General features: G+C 43.1%; 1 protein-coding gene across 1 annotated transcript in view; it reads left to right on the top strand.

Moving 5' to 3' along the window:
- Positions 1 to 22,295, top strand: part of LOC126101239 (zinc finger protein 239-like) — a 129,584-nt gene that overhangs the window by 3,371 nt on the left and 103,918 nt on the right. Inside the window, exon 2 of the mRNA XM_049911927.1 lies at positions 6,062 to 6,250. Within this exon, the coding sequence (XP_049767884.1) occupies positions 6,062 to 6,250 (189 nt within the window). The remainder of the gene's footprint in view (positions 1 to 6,061; positions 6,251 to 22,295) is intronic.

Below are 22,295 nucleotides of genomic sequence, written 5' to 3'. Positions count from 1 at the left end.
ATTTAAGTGTCAGGAAGTCATTTCTGAAAGTATTTGTATGGAGTGTAGCCATGTATGGAAGTGAAACATGGACGGTAAATACTTTGGACAAGAAGAGAATAGAAGCTTTCGAAATGTGGTGCTACAGAAGAATGCTGAAGATTAGATGGGTAGATCACATAACTAATGAGGAAGTATTGAATAGGATTGGGGAGAAGAGAAGTTTGTGGCACAACTTGACCAGAAGAAGGGATCGGTTAGTAGGACATGTTCTGCGGCATCAAGGGATCACCAATTTAGTATTGGAGGGCAGCGTGGAGGGTAAAAATCGTAGGGGGAGACCAAGAGATGAATACACTAAGCAGATTCAGAAGGATGTAGGTTGCAGTAGGTACTGGGAGATGAAGAAGCTTGCACAGGATAGAGTAGCATGGAGAGCTGCATCAAACCAGTCTCAGGACTGAAGACCATAACAACAACAACAACAAGGAACATTCAAATGAAAACCGAACACTCGTCGCATCAGGACCATGGTGTAATTAGGCTGTTTAGGTTTTTATGTTGGTAACGCCACATAGCGCTCAGTATGAATATCACTGACAGTGCTGTGTGCACTCTGTGGCTGATTTCCATTGTTGGAATATTTGGTATTGTAGTGTTGAGCAGTTGGATGTGAACAGCGCATAGCGTTGCGCAGTTTGAAGTGAGCCGCCAGCAGTGGTGGATGTGGAGAGAGAGATGGCAGAATTTTGAGAGCGGACGATCTGGACGTGTGTCCATCAGAAAGAGTAAATTTTTAATACTGTATATCATGAACTGATTTATATATGATGACTTTTGAATATTATTAAGGTAAATACATTGTTTGTTTTTTTTATCAAAATCTTTCATTTGCTAACTATGCCTATCAGTAGTTAGTGCCTTCAGTAGTTAGAATCTTATATTTAGCTGGCCGTATTGGCGCACGCTGTATTGCAGTAGTTCTAGTAACGAAGATTTTTGCGAGGTCAATGATTCATCGACACCCGTGGTCTAGGGGTAGCGGTTTGATTCGTAATCAAAACGTCTTCGGTCCCGGGTTCGATCCCCGCCACTGCCTAAATTTTGATAAATAATCGGCATTGGCGGCCGAAGATTTCCGGCATAAGAAGTCAGCCTCATTCTGCCAACGGCCTTGTCAAAGAGGGCGGAGGAGCGGATAGAGGTTCAGGGCACTCTCTTGTCCTACGGGTGGGAAATTGCCCCTAAAGGCGGAAGAATCAGCAATGATCAACGACATGAGGATGCAGAAGGCAATGGAAACCACTGCATTAAAGACACGTAACGTGTATCCACAGGACATGTGGCCTGTAATTGAAGAAGTGTCATGATGATCTCTCCATTGGCAAAAGATTCCGGAATAGTCCCCCTTTCAGATCTCCAGGAGGGGACTGCCAAGGGGGAGGTTACCATGAGAAAAAGATTGAATAATCAACGAAAGGATAACGTTCTACAGGCCGGGGCGTGGAATGTCAGAAGCTTGAACGTGGTAGGGAAACTAGAAAATCTGAAAAGGGAAATACAAAGGCTCAATCTAGATATAGTAGGGGTCAGTGAAGTGAAGTGGAAGGAAGACAAGGATTTATGGTCAGATGAGTATCGGGTAATATCAACAGCAGCAGAAAATGGTATAACAGGTGTAGGATTCGTTATGAATAGGAAGGTAGGGCAGAGGGTGTGTTACTGTGAACAGTTCAGTGACCGGGTTGTTCTAATCAGAATCGACAGCAGACCAACACCGACAACGATAGTTCAGGTATACATGCCGACGTCGCAATCTGAAGATGAATAGATAGAGAAAGTGTATGAGGATATTGAAAGGGTAATGCAGTATGTAAAGGGGGACGAAAATCTAATAGTCATGGGCGACTGGAATGCAGTTGTAGGGGAAGGAGTAGAAGAAAAGGTTACAGGAGAATATGGGCTTGGGACAAGGAATGAAAGAGGAGAAAGACTAATTGAGTTCTGTAACAAGTTTCAGCTAGTAACAGCGAATACCCTGTTCAAGAATCACAAGAGGAGGAGGTATACTTGGAAAAGGCCGGGAGATACGGGAAGATTTCAATTAGATTACATCATGGTCAGACAGAGATTCCGAAATCAGACACTGGATTGTAAGGCGTACCCAGGAGCAGATATAGACTCAGATCACAATATAGTAGTGATGAAGGGTAGGCTGAAGTTCAAGACATTTGTCAGGAAGAATCAATACGCAAAGAAGTGGGATACGGAAGTACTAAGGAATGACGAGATACGTTTGAAGTTCTCTAACGCTATAGATACAGCAATAAGGAATAGCGCTGTAGGCAGTACAGTTGCAGAGGAATGGACACCTCTAAAAAGGGCCATCACAGAAGTTTGGAAGGAAAACATAGGTACAAAGAAGGTAGCTGCGAAGAAACCATGGGTAACAAAAGAAATACTTCAGTTGATTGATGAAAGGAGGAAGTACAAACGTGTTCCGGGAAAATCAGAAATACAGACATACAAGTCGCTGAGGAATGAAATAAATAGGAAGTGCAGGGAAGCTAAGACGAAATGGCTGCAGGAAAAATGTGAAGACATCGAAAAAGATATGATTGTCGGAAGGACAGACTCAGCATACAGGAAAGTCAAAACAACCTTTGGTGACATTAAAAGCAACGGTGGTAACATTAAGAGTGCAACGGGAATTCCACTGTTAAATGCAGAGGAGAGAGCAGATAGGTGGAAAGAATACATTGAAAGCCTCTATGAGGGTGAAGATTTGTCTGATGTGATAGAAGAAGAAACAGGAGTCGATTTAGAAGAGATAGGGGATCCAGTTTTAGAATCGGAATTTAAAAGAGCTTTGGAGGACTTACGGTCAAATACGGCAGAAGGGATAGATAACATTCCATCAGAATTTCTAAAATCATTGGGGGAAGTGGCAACAAAACGACTATTCACGTTGGTGTGTAGAATATATGATTCTGGCGATATACCATCTGACTTTCGGAAAAGCATCACCCACACAATTCCGAAGACGGCAAGAGGTGACAAGTGCGAGAATTACCGCACAATCAGCTTAACAGCTCATGCATCGAAGCTGCTTACAAGAATAATATACAGAAGACTGGAAAAGAAAATTGAGAATGCGCTAGGTGACGATCAGTTTGGCTTTAGGAAAAGTAAAGGGACGAGAGAGGCAATTCTGACGTTACGGCTAATAATGGAAGCAAGGCTAAAGAAAAATCAAGACACTTTCATAGGATTTGACGACCTGGAAAAAGCGTTCGACAATATAAAATGGTGCAAGCTGTTCGAGATTCTGAAAAAAGTAGAGATAAACTATAGGGAGAGACGGGTCATCTACAATATGTACAACAACCAAGAGGGAATAATAAGAGTGGACGATCAAGAACGAAGTGCTCGTATTAAGAAGGGTGTAAGACAAGGCTGTAGCCTTTCGCCCCTACTCTTCAATCTGTACATCGAGGAAGCACTGATGGAAATAAAAGAAAGGTTCAGGAGTGGAATTAAAATACAAGGTGAAAGGATATCAATGATACGATTCGCTGATGACATTGCTATCCTGAGTGAAAGTGAAGAAGAATTAAATGATCTGCTGAACGGAATGAACATTTTAATGAGTACACAGTATGGTTTGAGAGTAATTCGGAGAAAGACGAAGGTAATGAGAAGTAGTAGAAATGAGAACAGCGAGAAACTTAACATCTGGATTGATGGTCACAAAGTCAATGAAGTTAAGGAATTCTGCTAGCTAAGCAGTAAAATAACCAATGACGGACGGAGCAAGGAGGACATCAAAAGCAGACTCGCTATGGCAAAAAAGGCATTTCTGGCCAAGAGAATACCGGCCTTAATTTGAGGAAGAAATTTCTGAGGATGTACGTCTAGAGTACATGGACTGTGGGAAAACCGGAACAGAAGAGAAGCGAAGCATTTGAGATGTGGTGCTATAGACGAATGTTGAAAATTAGGTGGACTGATAAGGTAAGGAATGAGGAGGTTCTACGCAGAATCGGAGAGGAAAGGAATATGTGGAAAACACTGATAAGGAGAAGGGACAGGATGATAGGACATCTGCTAAGACATGAGGGAATGACTTCCATGGTACTAGAGGGAGCTGTAGAGGGCAAAAACTGTAGAGGAAGACAGAGATTGAAATACGTCAAGCAAATAATTGAGGACGTAGATTGCAAGTGCTACTCTGAGATGAAGAGGTTAGCACAGGAAAGGAATTCGTGGCGGGCCGCATCAAACCAGTCAGTAGACTGACGACCAAAAAAAAAATTAAAAAAACTGATTCATGAAAGGTATAGGCTATTGTTAGTCAGGGCTATTCTTTTGTAGGGATCATTGAAAGCCGTCCGGTGTAGCCGAGCGGTTCTAGGCGCTTCAGTCTGAAACCGCGCGACCGCTACGGTCGCAGGTTCGAATCCTGCCTCGGGCATGGATGTGTGTGATGTCCTTAGGTTAGTTATGTTTAAGTAGTTCTAAGTTCTAGGGGACCCATAGTGGTCAGAGCCATTTGTACCATTTTTTGATTATTGAAAGTCAGATTGCGTTGCGCTAAAAATATTGTGTGTCAGTTTAGTGTTGATCAGAATAAGTAAAGAGAGAAATGTCTGAGTACGTTCAGTTCTACTCAGCTTTTTGAAAATCAAATAACGTAAGAGGTTTATCAGCACAGTAATTTATAATTTTTCTAGGGGGACGTTTCAATGGTATGGTTCGATTCAAAAGTAACCGCCACACGCGCTAAGGCATTTATCCCACTGGTAGAAGAGACGATCATTTCCTGTTTCGTAGAACCCGTTCAGCCATTGACGAATCCAAAACCGCACCCACTGTTGCACTTCCTCGTCTGACTGAAACCGACGTCCACGCAGGTCTTTCTGCAAGTTGCCAAAGATGTGAAAACCACACGGTGAGAGATCCGGACTGTACGGAGGATGTTGCAGTGTTTCCCAACCCAGTCGCTAAAGCGTAGCTTTCGTCCGATTGGCAGTGGGGAGGGGGATTATCGTTCAAAGTGATGATTACCGTCTGACAGCCTTCCTGGGTGATCTAAGTTTATGCTGCGTAGCACTTTCTGCAAACTGTCTTCATAGTGCTGCGCATTGATTGTGGTTCTACGATCGAGAAGAGATTCGACGAGCAGAGGGCTCCTACAGTCGAAGAAGATGGTCATCGTGACCTTAATAGAACTTGTGCGAAGAGCTTTGGATTTCATTGGCAGGGGAGATGCGGGATTTTTACACTGCTGGCTTTACCATTTGCCCTCCGGCTGACGGAATACTGTCAGACAGAATCCTCCTTTTGAATGAAACACGTGCCCCCATACTGCCAATCGGATGAAGGCTACACTTTAGCAATTGACCGAGCGAGGTGGCGCAGTGGTTAGCACGCTGGACTCGCATTCGGGAGGACGACGGCTCAAACCCGCGTCCGGTCATCCTGATTTAGATTTTCCGTAATTTCCCTAAACCGCTTCAGGCAAATGCCGGGATGGCTCCTATGAAAGAGCACCGCCGCTTTCCTTCCCCATCATTCCCTAATCTGATGGGACCGATGACCTCGCTGTTTTGTCCCCTTATCCAAATCAGCCAACCAACTTCAGCAATTTCGCTGGGAAACCCTGCAATATCGTTTGTATAGTCCGAATATTTCCCCATGTGATTTTCAGGTCTTTGGCGCCCTGGAGAAAGACAGGCGCGGAAGTCGGTTTCAGTCGGACGGGGAAGTGCTGGGGTGGGTGCGATTGTGGATCCGTCAACGGGCTACCACGTTCCATGGAATATAAATTGATCGTCTCGTTTCCCGGCGGTATAAATGTGTTAACACTTGTGGTGATTACTTTTGAGTGGAACCATTCGATGGTCTCGTTGTAGCGGGTGTTTTCATTTGACTGTCCTTCGTATGTAACAATATTAACGCTATTGGTAACATTTTCTTTGGGAAGGGAGGCAGGTCCTGGGCTACATGGCCCACTCCCCACACCCTTGCAGGCGCTCCTTACACAACCGCAGTGCTCTGAGCTGCTGTTCTCTGTGTGCAGACGGTCCGCTGGACCTGAGCAGCAACGCCTCGCCGCCGGGCAGACGACCGCAGTGCCGGCCAATGGGATCCAACACCGGCGTCGGTGCTGGTTCTGCTTCTGGTGGGCGGTCTCTGCTGCCTTGCCCCGTGTGCGCCAAGCGCTTCGACAGGCCCTCCTTGCTCAAGAGGCACATGCGCACACACACAGGTCTGTATCACAACAAACAGCCCATCTTTGTGTTGGGCATAGTCATCACTGATAAACATTTATTTTCTGTTTCAAATCTCTTTAGTGAAATTACGTGTAAGATGGAAAATGAGTGCCTGATGAAGACTCGAACCGGGTAGCTTTGCTTTCACAGTTGGTGGCGACCTCACGCCACGACCTCACGCCTCAACCTCACAGTTTATTTTGCAGTGAACACATTGTGTGTCGTGGGGCGATCACTCTGTTTTTAAAATAATTGAAAAGCCACGATCGCTTCAATATCGTTCACTAGATGACCGGTTTCAGCATTCTCAAGGTGCCATCTACGGATCTGTGAAGGTATAACATAACAGGTTTCAGAGAGGGCTTACATAAGTTAACTATATACACCACTGGCCATTAAAATTGCTACACCAAGAAGAAATGCAGTTGATAAACGGCTATTCATTGGACAAATATATTATACTAGAACTGACATGTGATTACATTTTCACACAATTTGGGTGCATAGATCCTGAGAAATCAGTACCCAGAACAACCACCTCTGGCCGTAATAACGGCCTTGATACGCCTGGGCGTTGAGTCAAACAGAGCTTGGATGGCGTGTACAGGTACAGCTGCCCATGCAGCTTCAACACGATACCACAGTTCATCAACAGTAGTGCCTGGCGTATTGTGACGAGCCAGTTGGTTGGCCACCATTGACCAGACGTTTTCAGTTGGTGAGAGATTTGGAGAATGTGCTGGCCAGGGCAGCAGTCGAACATTTTCTATATCCAGAAAGGCCCGTACAGGACCTGCTACATGCGGTCGTGCATTATCCTGCTGAAATGTAGTGATTCGCAGGGATCGAATGGAGAGCCACGGGTTGTAACACATCTGAAATGTAACGTCCACAGTTCAAAGTGCCGTCAATACGAACAAGAGGTGACCGAGACGTGTAACCAATGGCACCCCGTACAATCACGCCTGGTGATACGCCATTATGGCGATGACGAATACACGCTTCCAATGTGCATTCAACGCAATGTCGCCAAACACGGATGTGACCATCATGATGCTGTAAACAGAACCTGTATTCAACCGAAAAAATAACGTTTTGCCATTCGTGCACCCAGGTTCGTCGTTGAGTACACCATCGCAAGCGCTCCTGTTTGTGATGCAGCGTCAAGGGTAACCGCAGCCATGATCTCCGAGCTGATAGTACATGCTGCTGTGCTGCTGCAAACGTCGTCGAACTGCAGATGGTTGTGGTTTTGCAAACGTCCCCATCTGTTGACCCAGGGGTCTAGACGTGGCTACACGATCCGTTACAGCCATGCGGATAAGATGCTTGTCATCTCGACTGCTAGTGATACGAGGCCGTTGGGATCCAGCACGGCGTTCCGTATTACCCTCCTGATCCCACCGATTCCATATTCTGCTAACAGTCATTGGATCTAGTCCAACGCGAGCAGCAATGTCACGATACGATAACCGCAATCGCGATAGGCTACAATCCGACCTTTATCAAAGTCGGAAACGTGATGGTACGCAATTCTTCTCCTTACGCGAGGCACCACAACAACATTTCACCAGGCAACGCTGGGCAAGTGCTGTTTGTGTATGACAAATCGGTTGGAAACTTTCCTCACGTCAGCACGTTGTAGGTGTCGCCACCGGCGCCAACCGTGTGTGAATGCTCTGAAAAGCTTATCATTGGCATATCACAGCATCTTCTTCCTGTCGGTTAAATTTCGCGTCTGTAGCACGTCATCTTCGTGGTGTAGCAATTTTAATGGCCAGTAGTGTACATTACAATTATTACAGAACCTCATACCTGAAACGTGGATTAACATTTATAAAACCATATGGACATCATGGGACATGAGGCAGACCATCTGATAAAAATCATTGTCACAACCAATAAAAAATAATAAAAAATTGCTCTCATGGTCTTTCTTTCCATGAAATAAAACTGAAGTCACCAGATGAAACTACCCCTGCTCGCCTAACACCGGTCAGCATCATCACTGCCCTACTCCGCGCAGGCTCACCTGCTGTGATTGTAGCGGTTCACAATCGGCCACCAGATAGCGCTGTCCAAGCAGCTCACACACAGTCCCTCAGTATAACCACTCATTACTACTAAAACACAATTTTACTGTAACTAATTGTCACATACCGATGCAAAGCCCACATTTGCGCATACATTTCCTGTATATACTATAATCACTATAAAGTACATCAATTAGAAAGTAAAAGCATCTGAGGCACAGACATTATCCATTAGCGGCTTACAAAACTACATATTCTGCCTTTGTTCAAATTCCTGACGTCCTTATATCAATAAAGGTAAATTATAATAAGTAGTTTTGTAAGACGCTAATGGATAATGATTGTGCCGCAGATACTTTTACTTTCCAGAATGAGATTTTCACTCTGCAGCGGAGTGTGCGCTGATATGAAACTTCCTGGCAGATTAAAACTGTGTGCCCGACCGAGACTCGAACTCGGGACCTTTGCCTTTCGCGGGCAAGTGCTCTACCAACTGAGCTACCGAAGCACGACTCACGCCCGGTACTCACAGCTGTACTTCTGCCAGTACCTCGTCTCCTACCTTCGCCCGCGAAAGGCAAAGGTCCCGAGTTCGAGTCTCGGTCAGGCATACAGTTTTAATCTGCCAGGAAGTTTCACTTTTACTTTGTAATTGACGTACTTTATAGTGATTATAGTATATACAGAAAAGTATGCGTATGTGGTGTGCGTACTGTAAGACCTTCGGTACACACACCATCAGATTATTTCACTTGTCGCTCTAACGAATAGGCGAGTGTCAGTAATATGTCTCATGGTCTTATCGTGGCGTGTTTATCTTCTGCCGTTAAGTCAGACGATAGAAATGTCACTTGCACGCTTAGAGTAGCAGATTGACGGTGACCAACTTTAAACAGAACTTGATTATTTTTCACACGCATTTATTAAAATAATAACAATCATAAACCTTACTTAACTTGATTCTGGATGCTATTTACTATTGACAATCTGAAGTTCCTTTGGCCTTGGTACATTAATCTTATTCTCACATATCTCTGATACTTGACAAAGTGTCTATACATTTCTCTTCATGGCTATGTACAGGAATATGATAATCTTACTAGGCGCAGACTGAAACTTGACTATAGACTGGTACAGACAAATGCAGAGGAATGCAGACTGGCTAATCGGAGGTCTGTACACTCGTTATAATACCTCGCGCGTTCAGGTATCCCTGCGCGAGGGTGATCAGCGAGGAGAAAAGGTTCTGCGTTAGCAGCAATCTCATCGGCTGCGTTACATATTAATACGCGGATCGGAGGAAGCAGAATTTGGTTCGTCTTTATGGCAGCGCCATCTCGTAGAGCGGAGACGGACGAGCGCTGCGCCTGCGCTGTTGTGCTCAGCGGGGCGCGCTCTAGTGGGAAAGTTGTGTACGCGCTGACTACGCGGTACCCCAGATCACATAAGAAACAGATTGACCGTCCTTACGGCGGAACAGGCAACCGTAAAAATAGTTTTCCTGTCGGTCAACAGATGTCACAGGCGACGCTACAATGCTAACTGACCTGTCCATGTCGCGGAATTGGCAACGCTGTATCTTCGGTGACGTGAATTAGGCTGATTTGCGTTCGGCTAGAGCGCTGGGCGCGAAGCCGCGAAGTGCATTCGTCACACTGCTGACTGTAGCTCATGATCGGCTGTGGTTTTTCCCGAGTTTTCAATCTAAGAATGTAGATTGGCTCCTGTAATTCTACAAACCAAGTTTATTTCTCACAATCATATGCGAAATGAAATAAATGAAAAGTAACACAAACATTTCTCGCGAGTTACTGTTTAAATGCAGACTGTATTGCAGTCGCAAGGGTTTTACACTCGCCTTCCATGCCGTCCTTTTCCTCTTTGCTATACAGCTCTTCCGATACGGATTATGGTGGTAAAAAAGAACTCGACGTGCAGGTTAACACTAGAAAGTTTTCAAAATCCGCACTCGGTTATGATGCGAATTAAGGCTGGACATATTTCAGTGACAGTCATTTCAAATTTAAATTCTTTTACTTTGCATGTAACTCATCGTAAATGATATAAGAGTGGCACAAAACGATGAATTTTGGATTGTAGTTGAAAGGGGGCTGCAAACGCGGTAATACAAAGTGGAAGCGTGTTTTTTGAGCATATTTTGGCGGTGTCAACTTTGAAGGGCCACAGACGGCAAACCATAATTATGTTAAAAATTTACTTTGTACAGTTTAAAGATAACCCGCAAATATTCGCAACAGACGTACGCTTTTATCTGCAACACAGTTATTACTGAGGATATCCACACTCGCGCAGACCTGTTACTATAAGTAGTGTTGTTTTGAAGTGAAAGATGTGTGAGGATTATTAGCGCACAGATAAAAAAAATTAAAATAGGCAGCGTCTATAGTTTGCATGTTATGCTCGTTCCCTTCTATTCTCCTCCCTTGATTCCAGTATAAACGCTTGTTCACAAGAATAAACGAATGGCAGTGAACATTGGCGAATTATCTATGAATACTCGTTTGCAGCAGTGTAAACGAGGTTTTACACTCTTTCACTTCGTTTGCTCTTGTATATACCAGGATTTACAGGGACCGATGACTTAGCAGTTAGATGACAGCTATTATTCATTTATTTCACTGTTGCGATTTCAGCTCTAGAGCAATTTTCAAGTACAAAGGGAAAGGTCTTGTAAGGTAATGCTTCTTAAATTGTTTATCAAATGTTACCACACTATGCTTTGCATTTTGTTATCCATATGTTATACTGGCTTCAGTTTTCACATTGCACATAAAAATGCCTCTACACCCAAAATCATGATAGTGAAGTGAATAATCAGTTTTAAAAAGTCCAAATCGCAGCAAAGATTTCATTTAAAAATTATATGATATGATTCTTGTACAGGAAGGGCTGCCACGTTATATCGAATATAACATCTACAAAATTTAAATAGGATCGAATACTTATGGCTCTTTATTAATTCTTACTCTTAACTAATTTATTGATTTACCTGAATTTAAAATCCTCTCGCGTAACCTTTCTTTATCTTTGACGGGAATCCTGAACATTTTTAGTTCAGGATTTGTTCGTCTACTCCTTCCACAGTTGATATACTCGTAGGTCCTCGGTATAACGATCCACTGCCACCGGTATGTCAGAAACAGCTGTACTTCTCAGACGCCAAATAGTGGAAAGCTGCACGCGTTCGGCCGATGTTGCCACATATTTCACAGAACGGAGTGCCATCTAGTGGTTGATTCCACAAGTAAGGGTGTGACGCTGTTGCCACCTGGTGGCCGTTCCCTGACAAGGGTTGCCTGCTAGACCAAGCGATCGGTCAATCTGTTTCTTACGTGATCTGGGGCAGTGCTATGTACACAACAGCGTAAATGTGGGCTTTGCATGGGTATGTGACAAGCAGTTATAGTGAAACTGTGTTTTAGTAGTAATTAGTGGAACTGTGTGCGCTGCTTGGACAGCGCTATCTGGTGGCCGATTGTGAACCGCTACAATCACAGCAGGTGAGCCTGCGCGGAATAGGGCAGTGATGATGCTGACGGGTGTTAAGGCGAGCAGTGGTAGTTTCATCTGGTGACTTCAATTTTATTTTATGGAAAGAACGACCATGAGAGCAGTTTTTTATTGGTTGTGACAATGATTTTTATCAGATGGTCTGCCTCATGTCCCATGATGTCCATATGGTTTTATAAATATTAATCCACGTTTCAGGTATGATGTATATAGTTAAATCATGTAAGCCCTCCCTCAAACCTGTTATGTTATACCTTCAGGCAGATCCAATGATGACACCTTCAGAGTGCTGAAACTGGTCATCTAGTGAACGATATTGAAGCGATCGCGGCTTTTCAATTATTTTAAAACTCACAGTCTTACTTCCGCGAAAGGTCATACACAGTTCAGTGAAAAGCCTGAATAACCTCTTTTTGCAGCGCGATCGTGCAGGAAGAGAGATTCTGGAAGGTACCAACAGGGATGTGGAGCGATAGCGACTCCATTGATGTGGCCAGCTTCGCTAAGTTTCACAGTTGGGGATCCATAGAGCTAACAGCGCGATCAAGGTGATAACTTTTTTTTTGGGAGGGAAGGCCGGTCCTGGGCTCCATGACCCACTCCCCACCCCCTCCCCACATCCTTGCAAGCGCTCCTTACACATCCGCAGTGCTTTGAGCTCGACTGGGTTTAAATCCGGGGGAGTCGGGGGAGAGGGGGGGGGGGAGGGTGACCAGGGGCGTGCGGTAAAATCATACTAGTGCTCTTCTAACCATGCAAGTACACTCTGAGCTGCGTGACACATTGTATAATCCTGCTGAGGAAAAACAGACTCTATGGAGGGGTGGATATGGTCCTCACTGACAGACGCACATTCTTTTTGATCCCTTGTGCCTTCGAGAACGACGAGATAACCCAGGGAAAGCCACGAAACATGCCCCAGACAATAACGCTCCCTCCTCCAGTCTGAACCCTCAAGACAATTGTTGCAGCACTGTACGTGCCGAAGGCCGTCTGTCCGATGGAGCATAAAACATGACTCTTATGAAAAGGACACCTGTCGGACGTTTGGTTGTGGTACTGACGTGCAAATTCGTGCCTTCATCGCCAATAAACGGCAGCTTGCATCGCTGCATGAACTACGCGCCTTCTGCAGAGAACTATACGCAGGGAAGTTCACCGAACGGTCGTTGAGGAAACACTATTGGTAGCCCCTTGGTTCACCTGTTTTGTTTTGGAGCCCAAAACCAACTAGGGTCATACGCGTCCTTGATTCATCTGGGCAGTAAGTTGCTCAACAGCTGCACGTGTATTCGCCTGTATACATCTCCGCAGCAGTCGATCATTCTCGTGTGCATCACGGTTGCCTCGGCGCCGCTTTTGGATAGCGCCAATTTGCCATGCGCGTTGTAGTTTAACCACGGCAGCACACGAACATTTTAAAAAGTTAGCAGTTTTGGAAATGCTTCCGCACAGGCCCGAAAGCCAAAGACCATGCCTTTTCGGGTGTCAGATAAATCGTTCCCTTTCCGTTTTACGACAAAGAGACGACGACTGTACTGTTTTCTACGCCCCCCACATACATATACACACTTTATGCTCTCTCCACCGACAGTGCTGCCACCTGCATAGTTATTGCACGTTGACGTCTAACACAGGCGGTGGTCACAGATTCATGATTGGTTCGTGTATAAGCATATGCCCAAAAGTGAGTAGTTTATTGATGAAACCTAATAAAATCTCAATAAAACGTTATGTTCGACACATCATTTATGTATTGTCAGATTGAATGTCTCATATATTTAAAAAGCCATAACAAATATGTAAAAGGTCCTACTGCTTCCATACAAGCATGCATTGGCCGAATCATGGACTTTCACACACTATCAAACACTCCCTAACGGTACTGAATTGTTTCGCAGGCTTCCGAGACACGCTGATGAAGAGTTTCAGCATCCATACTATCTTCCGCATAAACCAACTGTTTAAAAGTTCCCTCAGACATAAAAATCCAGAGGACTATGATCGAGAGAACGTACAGACCACAGCCTCGGGGAAAAAACTTGATAGTGGAGCCTCGGCCCCCGTCGAGCGTTTGAAATAGGACGTCAAAAAAAAAAATGATCTTTCAAAAATATTTACATTTTGTAGCGCACATCTTTCTGAAGAGTTCGATGTATGAAACATGTATGTTCGAGGAAATGTAAGACATGTTATTTGGTCTTAAGTGTGCCAAAGTGCAGTGCCACGCCTCTTCACACAACACTCTTCTGCCGCACGTCACTGTATTTCGCTCTGTGGAATTCAAACGTGTATATTTAGTAACATAAACCATCAAACCTGTATTGAGGACAGAGGAAATTACAATGTCTTGTGGTGCCTCTCCTGCTCCAAGTCTTTTTTTTTTATTAACCCTCACAATTAATACTGGGTGGGATTATTTGTAACGAGGGAAATAAGAACTATTCAGAAATTATGCGCTCTTTATTGTCTATTAACTAATAACTTTCTGTTTTGTGTGACAGCCGTGCGGTCTGGGGCGCCTTGTCACGGTCCGCGCGGCTCCCCCCATCGGAGGTTCGAGTCCTCCCTCGGGCATGGGTGTGTGTGTCGTCCTTAGCATAAGTTAGTTTAAGTCAGATTAAGTAGTGTATAATCCTAGGGACCGATGACCTGAGCAGTTTGGTCCCATAAGATCTTACCACAAATTTTCAATTTGTTGTGTGACAGTAAATTAAATATTAAAAAAAATAAAACCAGTAAAGACAAGAGACAAGCAAGACAGTACACATTTCTTCAGTCCTTACGTCCCAGCATTTTTTCTCGCTAAACTTTCCTTTCTGCGAGAGCATCTATTACCTCATCAGAATTCGTCAGACGTTTTGCTATATGAAAAATCAAAATGTGGTTGTCTGATAATGAAAAAGCTGTTAATACAAATAGAACCCAAGACTGGTTTGGTTTCTCGATCTGATTACGTCTGTTCTGTCACTGTCTGCAAGATAAAAACGAAATAGGTTTTTCTAATATTGCAGTAATTGTAACACACGCCGAATAAGCGAGACTGTTTTAGCACAAATGGTTATTTTTACCTACCTCACTTACATAAATAACACGACAGAATATAATTCACGAAGTACATATCAAATGCCTGTTAGCTCTACAATAAGCATAAAGTTTTGTGTTAGGGAATAGTTTCACATTTCATTCATACACTCGAGTTTCTCAAGCATGTGATCGAAAAGTAGTGGTACGAAGTATTTATATAATTTTGGAATCGTCGTATTGTTCCATATAATTTGCGTAATGTCCCCGTTTCTTCTCTTTCCTACTTCTAAAAAGCAAGCTTGTCGTCACTATTTCTGTAGCTATTCCTGCCGTTCTCAAAACTTGTTCTCCGATTAACTTCACTAACCCTCCCAGAATCACCAGTTTAGTTATCCCGCGTTTATTCTCCCGTTAGGAGTCATTACGTGTTCCGAGAACAGAACTTGAGCGGCTGGTAACCGGGACTGTACAACTGGCGCTTAATAATGTAGCGATCTGGCAAAAATTTTCTGTCAAAATTTCATTTTCTTGGATACACCGAGAAGATTAATACGTCAACTTTCTTACCTGTTATTCCTGTTAGTCTTTTATTTCCACTCTGGTAGTCTGAATCTATGGATTTCGCTGGTAATTATAACGCACACCGAGTCAATCACATAAACAAACAGCGATGGGAATTCACCCATTCGGGCTTATTCGTCCCAGCTCGTAAAGCCCCGTCCCCTTTTGTCTGCGGAAAAGTTTTTTTATTTCTAGATGCGACGGAGATTCCCCTGGCAGAGACGTTACGTACACTACGCACGCATTCAAAAATCAACTTATGATTCGTTCAGAAATCAACTTAGAATGTGTACAAAAATGTTTAAAAACCAGCAGGGACGCGTTTCAAAATCATATGAATAATAGATAGAAAAATGCGCGCTGGATGCCAGGCGCTTTGTGAAAAAGATTTTTTTCTTCAATAATATGAGTTTGGCGCCCCCTGAAATTGCCGCCTGGAGCACGTACCCCATTCCCCCCCCCCTCACCCCTAGATCCGAGCCTCGAGCCTAACCATGGAACGGGTCCTCGTACAGGCCATGGAACTGGTCCTCCCCCACCTATCCGTGTCATGGTACAGGGTGGGAAACAAGAAACTGGCCTGGAAAATATTTTATGCGACTGACTTGGGATTCACTCTTGTTAATGACAGCAAAACAGCCCATCGAATAAAATCGTTAACGTCGTGATTTCGACGCATGGTGAGTTCTGGCAGTGGTTTCTGAGTGGAGTGGAATCAGAGCTTTTAAGCCTTAGTTTTTCAGTTCTTCAGATGAGGTTGGTTCATCCTGTCAGGATATGTGGGCTCACAGAACATGCGCCACTACGCATTAGAAAATCCCCATCAGTATAGGATTTTCCAAAATGATCTTCAAATTTTTAATCACATACAGGATGTTTATAAATAAATGGTGCGACTTTAAAAATTAATAATAAATCGATTTATTACTTTATAAGGGAAAGCCTTACAACATAAGCAGCGGCAACTGTCCAAGTTTTTGATGCATTAATCACAATCCTTCAGAATGTGCACACTTGGTCGCTTCACACACATCTACACAGTAATCAAATTCTTTCCGTACTTGGTGCAGCATGTCTTCCCGATTACACACTTCCTCGAGGGACGCGGGCAGTGGCCATACATAAACGCGGTCTCTCACAAATCCGCACAGAAGGAAATGGCAGGCTGTTAACTCTGCCAAATGGGGTGGCCAGGAGAGGAGGTGGTTGTCTGCTGTTGCAACACGTCCAGTCCAGCGTTGGTAAGGACCACGACTAAGGAGCTCTCTTACATTCTTGTGAAAACGGGGCAAATTATCCATTTGCAAAATGTAATCATCATAACTGATCCAGAATGAGATTTTCACTCTGCAGCGGAGTGTGCGCTGATATGAAACTTCCTGGCAGATTAAAACTGTGTGCCGGACCGAGACTCGAACTCGGCACCTTTGCTTTTCGCGGGCAAGTGCTCTACCATCTGAGCTACCCAAGGACGACTCACGCCCCGCGAAAGGCAAAGGTCCCGAGTTCGAGTCTCGGTCGGGCACACAGTTTTAATCTGCCAGGAAGTTTCATATCAAACTGATGTTCAGCTGGAGTATAACCAGGTTTCCAGCACTCTCGAAATGAATTACCCGTCACCGTTTGCAGTTCGAAGAATTTTGGCCGTGCACTTTCTCGCTCAGCACCTCACAAAAACCGTTCACTTTTGGAGAGTCACACTGGTGCTCTCTAAGCATATGTGGTTTCCCGCTTTCCTGGGTACGAACATGTTGTGTGCTCACTTTGTCAGTTTCATGGGAAGTGGCTTCCTCGCGGAAGATGAGCCCTTCTACAAAATCAGCTTCCTCCATTTTTAAGTGCAGCTCTTTATAAAAGTCTCGCCTTTTCACTTTGTCTGCTGTTGTAAGGGCCCTCACAAATCCCACTTCGTGCGGTTTAAAATATAGCCGCATACGCAGCACCTTCCACTCCATAATATATGGCATGACCGATTTCCTCCACGCTTATCTAGGTGACTTGCGAGTACTGCGGTGAAACGCCTGAATGTGTGAAACACCTCTTGTACTCTTTCGAAGTTTGAATCAGACATACGATCCCTACCAGGACTCTTCCCCTTACAAAAGCAGTCGGTTTACAGGAACCGTCGATACTATCTATGTTATTCTTCTGTAGTGGGTCTTCCCTAAACCGAGCACGAAACATACGCTGCACTGTAAACACGGATCTGAACACCTCAAAACGGAGTGTACAGAAAGCCTATCCCTATTGCTACGTCTCCATGGAAACGAATGCTACGCCCACTCACTAAGCTTGAAAAGCGAACAGCGGGTAGCGTATCAAAAACTTGCACAACTACTGCAGCTTATACCATTATACAGTAATAAACCTATTTATTATTAATTTTTAAAGCTGCAACATTCATTTATAAACACCCTGTCTAGCTCAGACGAAACTACGAAACTGGTCACCCCCCCACCCCCACCCCCAAGCAGATGTCACTGTGTGTGAAATGGTTGATAGAAACTAAATCTGACGCTCAGGTCCAGCAGAATCACATAAGTTTTTTTTTTTTTTTTCGTGAAGAATGCTCTCTATCAGACCCTCGTGCGAGCTCGCATCAGAGCTGCAATTTGTTCACGTTGATGAGGGCATGCTAGGCCAGACGTATGTGGAACTGGAATATCGCTTAGATATCCTGTGTGCTACAGATTGTGCACAGGCTATAAAAGTTTAGGTGTATGTGGACATTATGCCTCAAAAGGCACCTTCCTATCTATGCCCATGTGTGAAATACACGTGAAAAAATTTATAATGATCAGTTTTGGAACACCCCATACTTTGAAGAGCCGTTGCATAATCTCAAGATTGGCGTTAAGTGCACAATGCCTGGTGACCACAGCATACAAATTATTTTACCAAATTGATAATACTAAACAGTTTGTTCAGAAACTGCTTAATTCATAATTATGTGGATCAACTCACAGAAGATGAGCGACTGTGTGGATACCGCAATGGGTCAAAAAATTTGGTGGTATTTGACGTCACAGTAATTTTCGTCACCTTAATTTGTTGGCTCAGCATGTGGGTGTATATTGCCATAGAAGAGGCGTTTATCATGTGTCATTATAAAAGTCTGCTTATATGTAGTTGTTCAAATGAATGTTGTAGAGCGCTGCTGCTAAACTGCGAATTGATTGCTTACAACGCAACAGTAGATCGAGTGTCAAAGATGTTACTGCATGCCGGATCTGGCGCCATTCTTAATAATATCTAATTTTTAAAAGTTTTAGTGATGGCACTGTACATTTGTTTACTGTAATTGTTTCAAAAAGGTTTAACATGGACGTTATTGATAGTTGTAGTTGTGATTGGGCTTTGAGCAGTTGCAGCTGAGCTCTGGGTGCCCACAGGTTCAGTGTAGGTACTGGCTATATGTACATCGCAGGGTCCAGACATAGTCTGGACCAAGTTTACAAGTAAGTCAACAATAAAGAGAGAGACTACCATAACATTTTGTAGCTCCTCGAGTTTTCTACGAATAAGACACGGTAGACAGGGTTCCGATTATGACCATTACAATTTTATTTAAATGCAGCGCAGCGCTGCTAGTACTGGGAGATCTTGTGTAATAACGATATAGAAAGTGCGGGGTATATGAATTGTTAGATTATTGCAGCACTGAGCTGATAGAGCTTTATCTTTATCAAGCAGTTGTTACTGGTATTCTTCGTGTCAAAATTTATTGCAGTTAGACAGCGATCCAATTTTTTCCGTATATTGTAGCTAGTGATGTTGTTCGGCGCCTTCTAATGTAACTGAGTGTTGGAATTCGGCAGCCTCTAAGGTAATTGAGTGGTTGCTTTAGTTGTTTTGGAGACTGGTTACGTGATTTACATTGAGCGAGATATTGACTCAGTTGCATTGTTCAATAGGCACTAGAGATTTTAAAACGGGACAAGTCCTTGGTCATACAGAGTGTGTTGCCCGAGAATTCACAAAGATTTTTCCCTGAATTATTTAAGAGCTGTACCCAATCGGAACCGCTAATGTGCGCTTTGTGCTGAACTATCATTACTTGCAGAATTGTTGGGGGAAACTTAGATGGGACGTGGAGGCAGAATATTGCTTTAATTATTTAATTTCATATCCTGAAGTCGTGGTGGCACTTATTTTTGTCACTATCGTTGCTGTTTTTGGGATCAGACGTTCCGGCATTCATCCACAGCTGACGATAACCTCCTGTGTAAAATTAGAAGTCAAATAAACCTTGGTTAGTGAAAATTTAAAACAAAGATCCAGACTTCTTATTCGAAGTAGATATACTTTGCGCTTAATTAATCTTGAGCTGCAAAGAATGAAGGAATAAGGGAAAAACTGTCTAAAAATACGCAAACAAAAGAGAAGGCAAATTTATTCTTAGCTTCATTACGAAATAATAGGTCATAGAAGCAAATATTTGCATTATATCTGTCTAGATGAGCAGAATGTGTTAAACTCTGTTTGAGGAAAAGAGATAAAAATGAAAAAAAAATTATCAGTGTAGGTGATAGGGATAAACGAAACACTTGATAATAACTTTGGAAACACCAAAAGAAAAAAAAAAGAAAAATATTTGTTTGAAATTGATAATTAAGAGAGAGTAAACAAATTATATCGCGGACTCGGCGGTAAATTTGATCCTTGCCTCAAGGTAGCAAAATTATATGACAAAAGAAGGAAGCTATGCTTTTTTTTGTACTTTCAACATTGCGGCAAGTCAGCAGTCGTATAGTCATTTTTAAAATGTGACTACGCCTATTCAGGTTGTTTTAGTTTTATTTCTAGCCCATGCTCTCTTAGACAAATTATACATTCAGGTACATCTTCTGAAGAAGGCTCAATTATTTGGTCTGAAACCTAGGTAAAGGTTGGTTTCACTACCGCAATCGAGGCTGATAGTTTCTTATATATTAGGAAGCTATGCTTACGTACGTAATCGTCGATTACTTACAGGTACCCCAGATAGTAATTGAACTGTGTGTTCCTCACAGTTCGATTTCTCTCCCTCTTTATGTCGCTTGCAGCGTTAATTTCAATTACCGTCATCCGCCATCTTTTGTTTACTAGCGATTCCAAGGAGGCGCTGTGTGCTCTGCGCGGGGAGCGGTTCCTTGTCTCACGCGCAGCAGGGGGAGGCGGGAAGGCCGGCAGTGGGGAGTGGTCGCGAGAAGTGCGACCGGTGTCGTCGCTCTATGCCTATTGCGGACGTGGCCTCGATTAAGTTACTGGGGTCAGGAAGTAATAGTGGTGTCTGATTCAAAACGTTATGGAAATTCTATCAGTTCTGTTTCCTCTATATTGCCGGTGTGGAAGCAAGACTGTGTCCCAGTACCGGTAGCTATTCGTCGAAGTGTGTATCAGTCAAAGTAAGACCTATCATACACCTTTGTTTAGCGCTGGCTGACATTCACATTCCACTAAAACGGTGATTCAGTAACCCAGCCATATTGCCGAAGTTATTCGTCATGACTACTGTTGATTGTTCCTATCAGAGGCTTTAGTATTCGCCTCCTTTTCTTCCGCTGTGTGCTGTTGTGTTTATTTCAGTGTTAATATTCAGCCCAATGTATTGGAAATGAATTCTTGTTGTCTTGTGGTTGAGTCCTGGGTTTGTTTGAATCGATAACCAGGACGTCCCATACCACACACGACGCACGTCAAGCGACCGAGATAAATGTGGCTTGAATTTGCATTTGTGCAACTTGTTTATCCAGTTTTCTATGACATTTTAGTTACTTAGTTAAATAACTATTTTATATCTTAAATTATGTAAAACTTGTTCCGCCCGGGAAATGGGGTTTTGACATGTGATGTTCTCTTTCTTTTGGGTTCTGGTCATAGTTCTAGAGAGTAACTTATTGTGGTCGAGTTTATTAAGTTGACTTTACACGGCCAAAGTGATCCCAAAGTGATGGTTTTAAGAATAATTTGTAACCTCTTTTATATGCTGAATTGTTCAAGGTGAAACAGAGTTGTGTTAGAAGCCTGTTTATATATATTTATAATATCTTTATTGTGCTATTTCCTTGATTTAATGTATATGCCCCTTTTAATGGGTACTAGATTTATCCTGTCTTATTTAGAGTTTAAGTCAGCCCACTGAAATATCACTCTCAAACTAACAGATCCGGATTCCTGTAACACGTGAATTTTCTTAGTTCTCCGTGTTCTACGATTTATCTCGTCGAAAAGTGTTTCAGTACTATAATGTATACCAGTCAAATCTGAACCAAGTTGTTCTCCAGTTTAACAGTTTATTCTCGAATTTAATATTTAAAATTTCTAAATTTGCAAGCCTTAACCTGTTTTGTGTAAATTGTTGTTAGTATAGCTGTGACCTACCTAACCAATTGAAACACGTAATTTTTGGTGTTTCAACTGGTTGTGTTGCAATAAATGCAAACTTAAAGTGAAGCTTGTGGGTGATTCGTATTCCCCGTTTCTCATCCTCAGTAATGCCAGAATATTTTTTTTTTATTATTAAAGCTTGTGTTAAGATTTTTCGATGTGTTACTGGGAGAAAAGAAAAGGAGGCGGTTTAGTAATATATATATATAGAAGGTGTCCAGTACAGGAAGTGTTGATCGCGACCAGGCTTTGTTTTAGCCATAATTCATGAAGTACTAGTGCATCCTTCGGACTAACTGTTACTTTGTGTGTGACAATATACAGAATTTTGACCTCTGCAGTAATTCACAACAGACATACAACCAATCTAAGATTGTTAACGTTGTCAGGAGTACTCTTGGAAACACATTACGCGTACAAGTAGCCTATCATTCATATTCGTATTCAGCCACTGTGTAGCACGTGCAGCAAGTCGAAGCAACAGCACACATCGTTTTGACAACCTCGTCACGAGTGCATG

The sequence above is a fragment of the Schistocerca cancellata genome, chromosome 9 (assembly GCF_023864275.1).
Source record: "Schistocerca cancellata isolate TAMUIC-IGC-003103 chromosome 9, iqSchCanc2.1, whole genome shotgun sequence".
Classification (NCBI taxonomy): Eukaryota; Metazoa; Arthropoda; class Insecta; order Orthoptera; family Acrididae; genus Schistocerca; species Schistocerca cancellata.
Note: the sequence above shows the minus strand (reverse complement) of the source record. Positions and strands in the feature narration are given on the sequence as shown.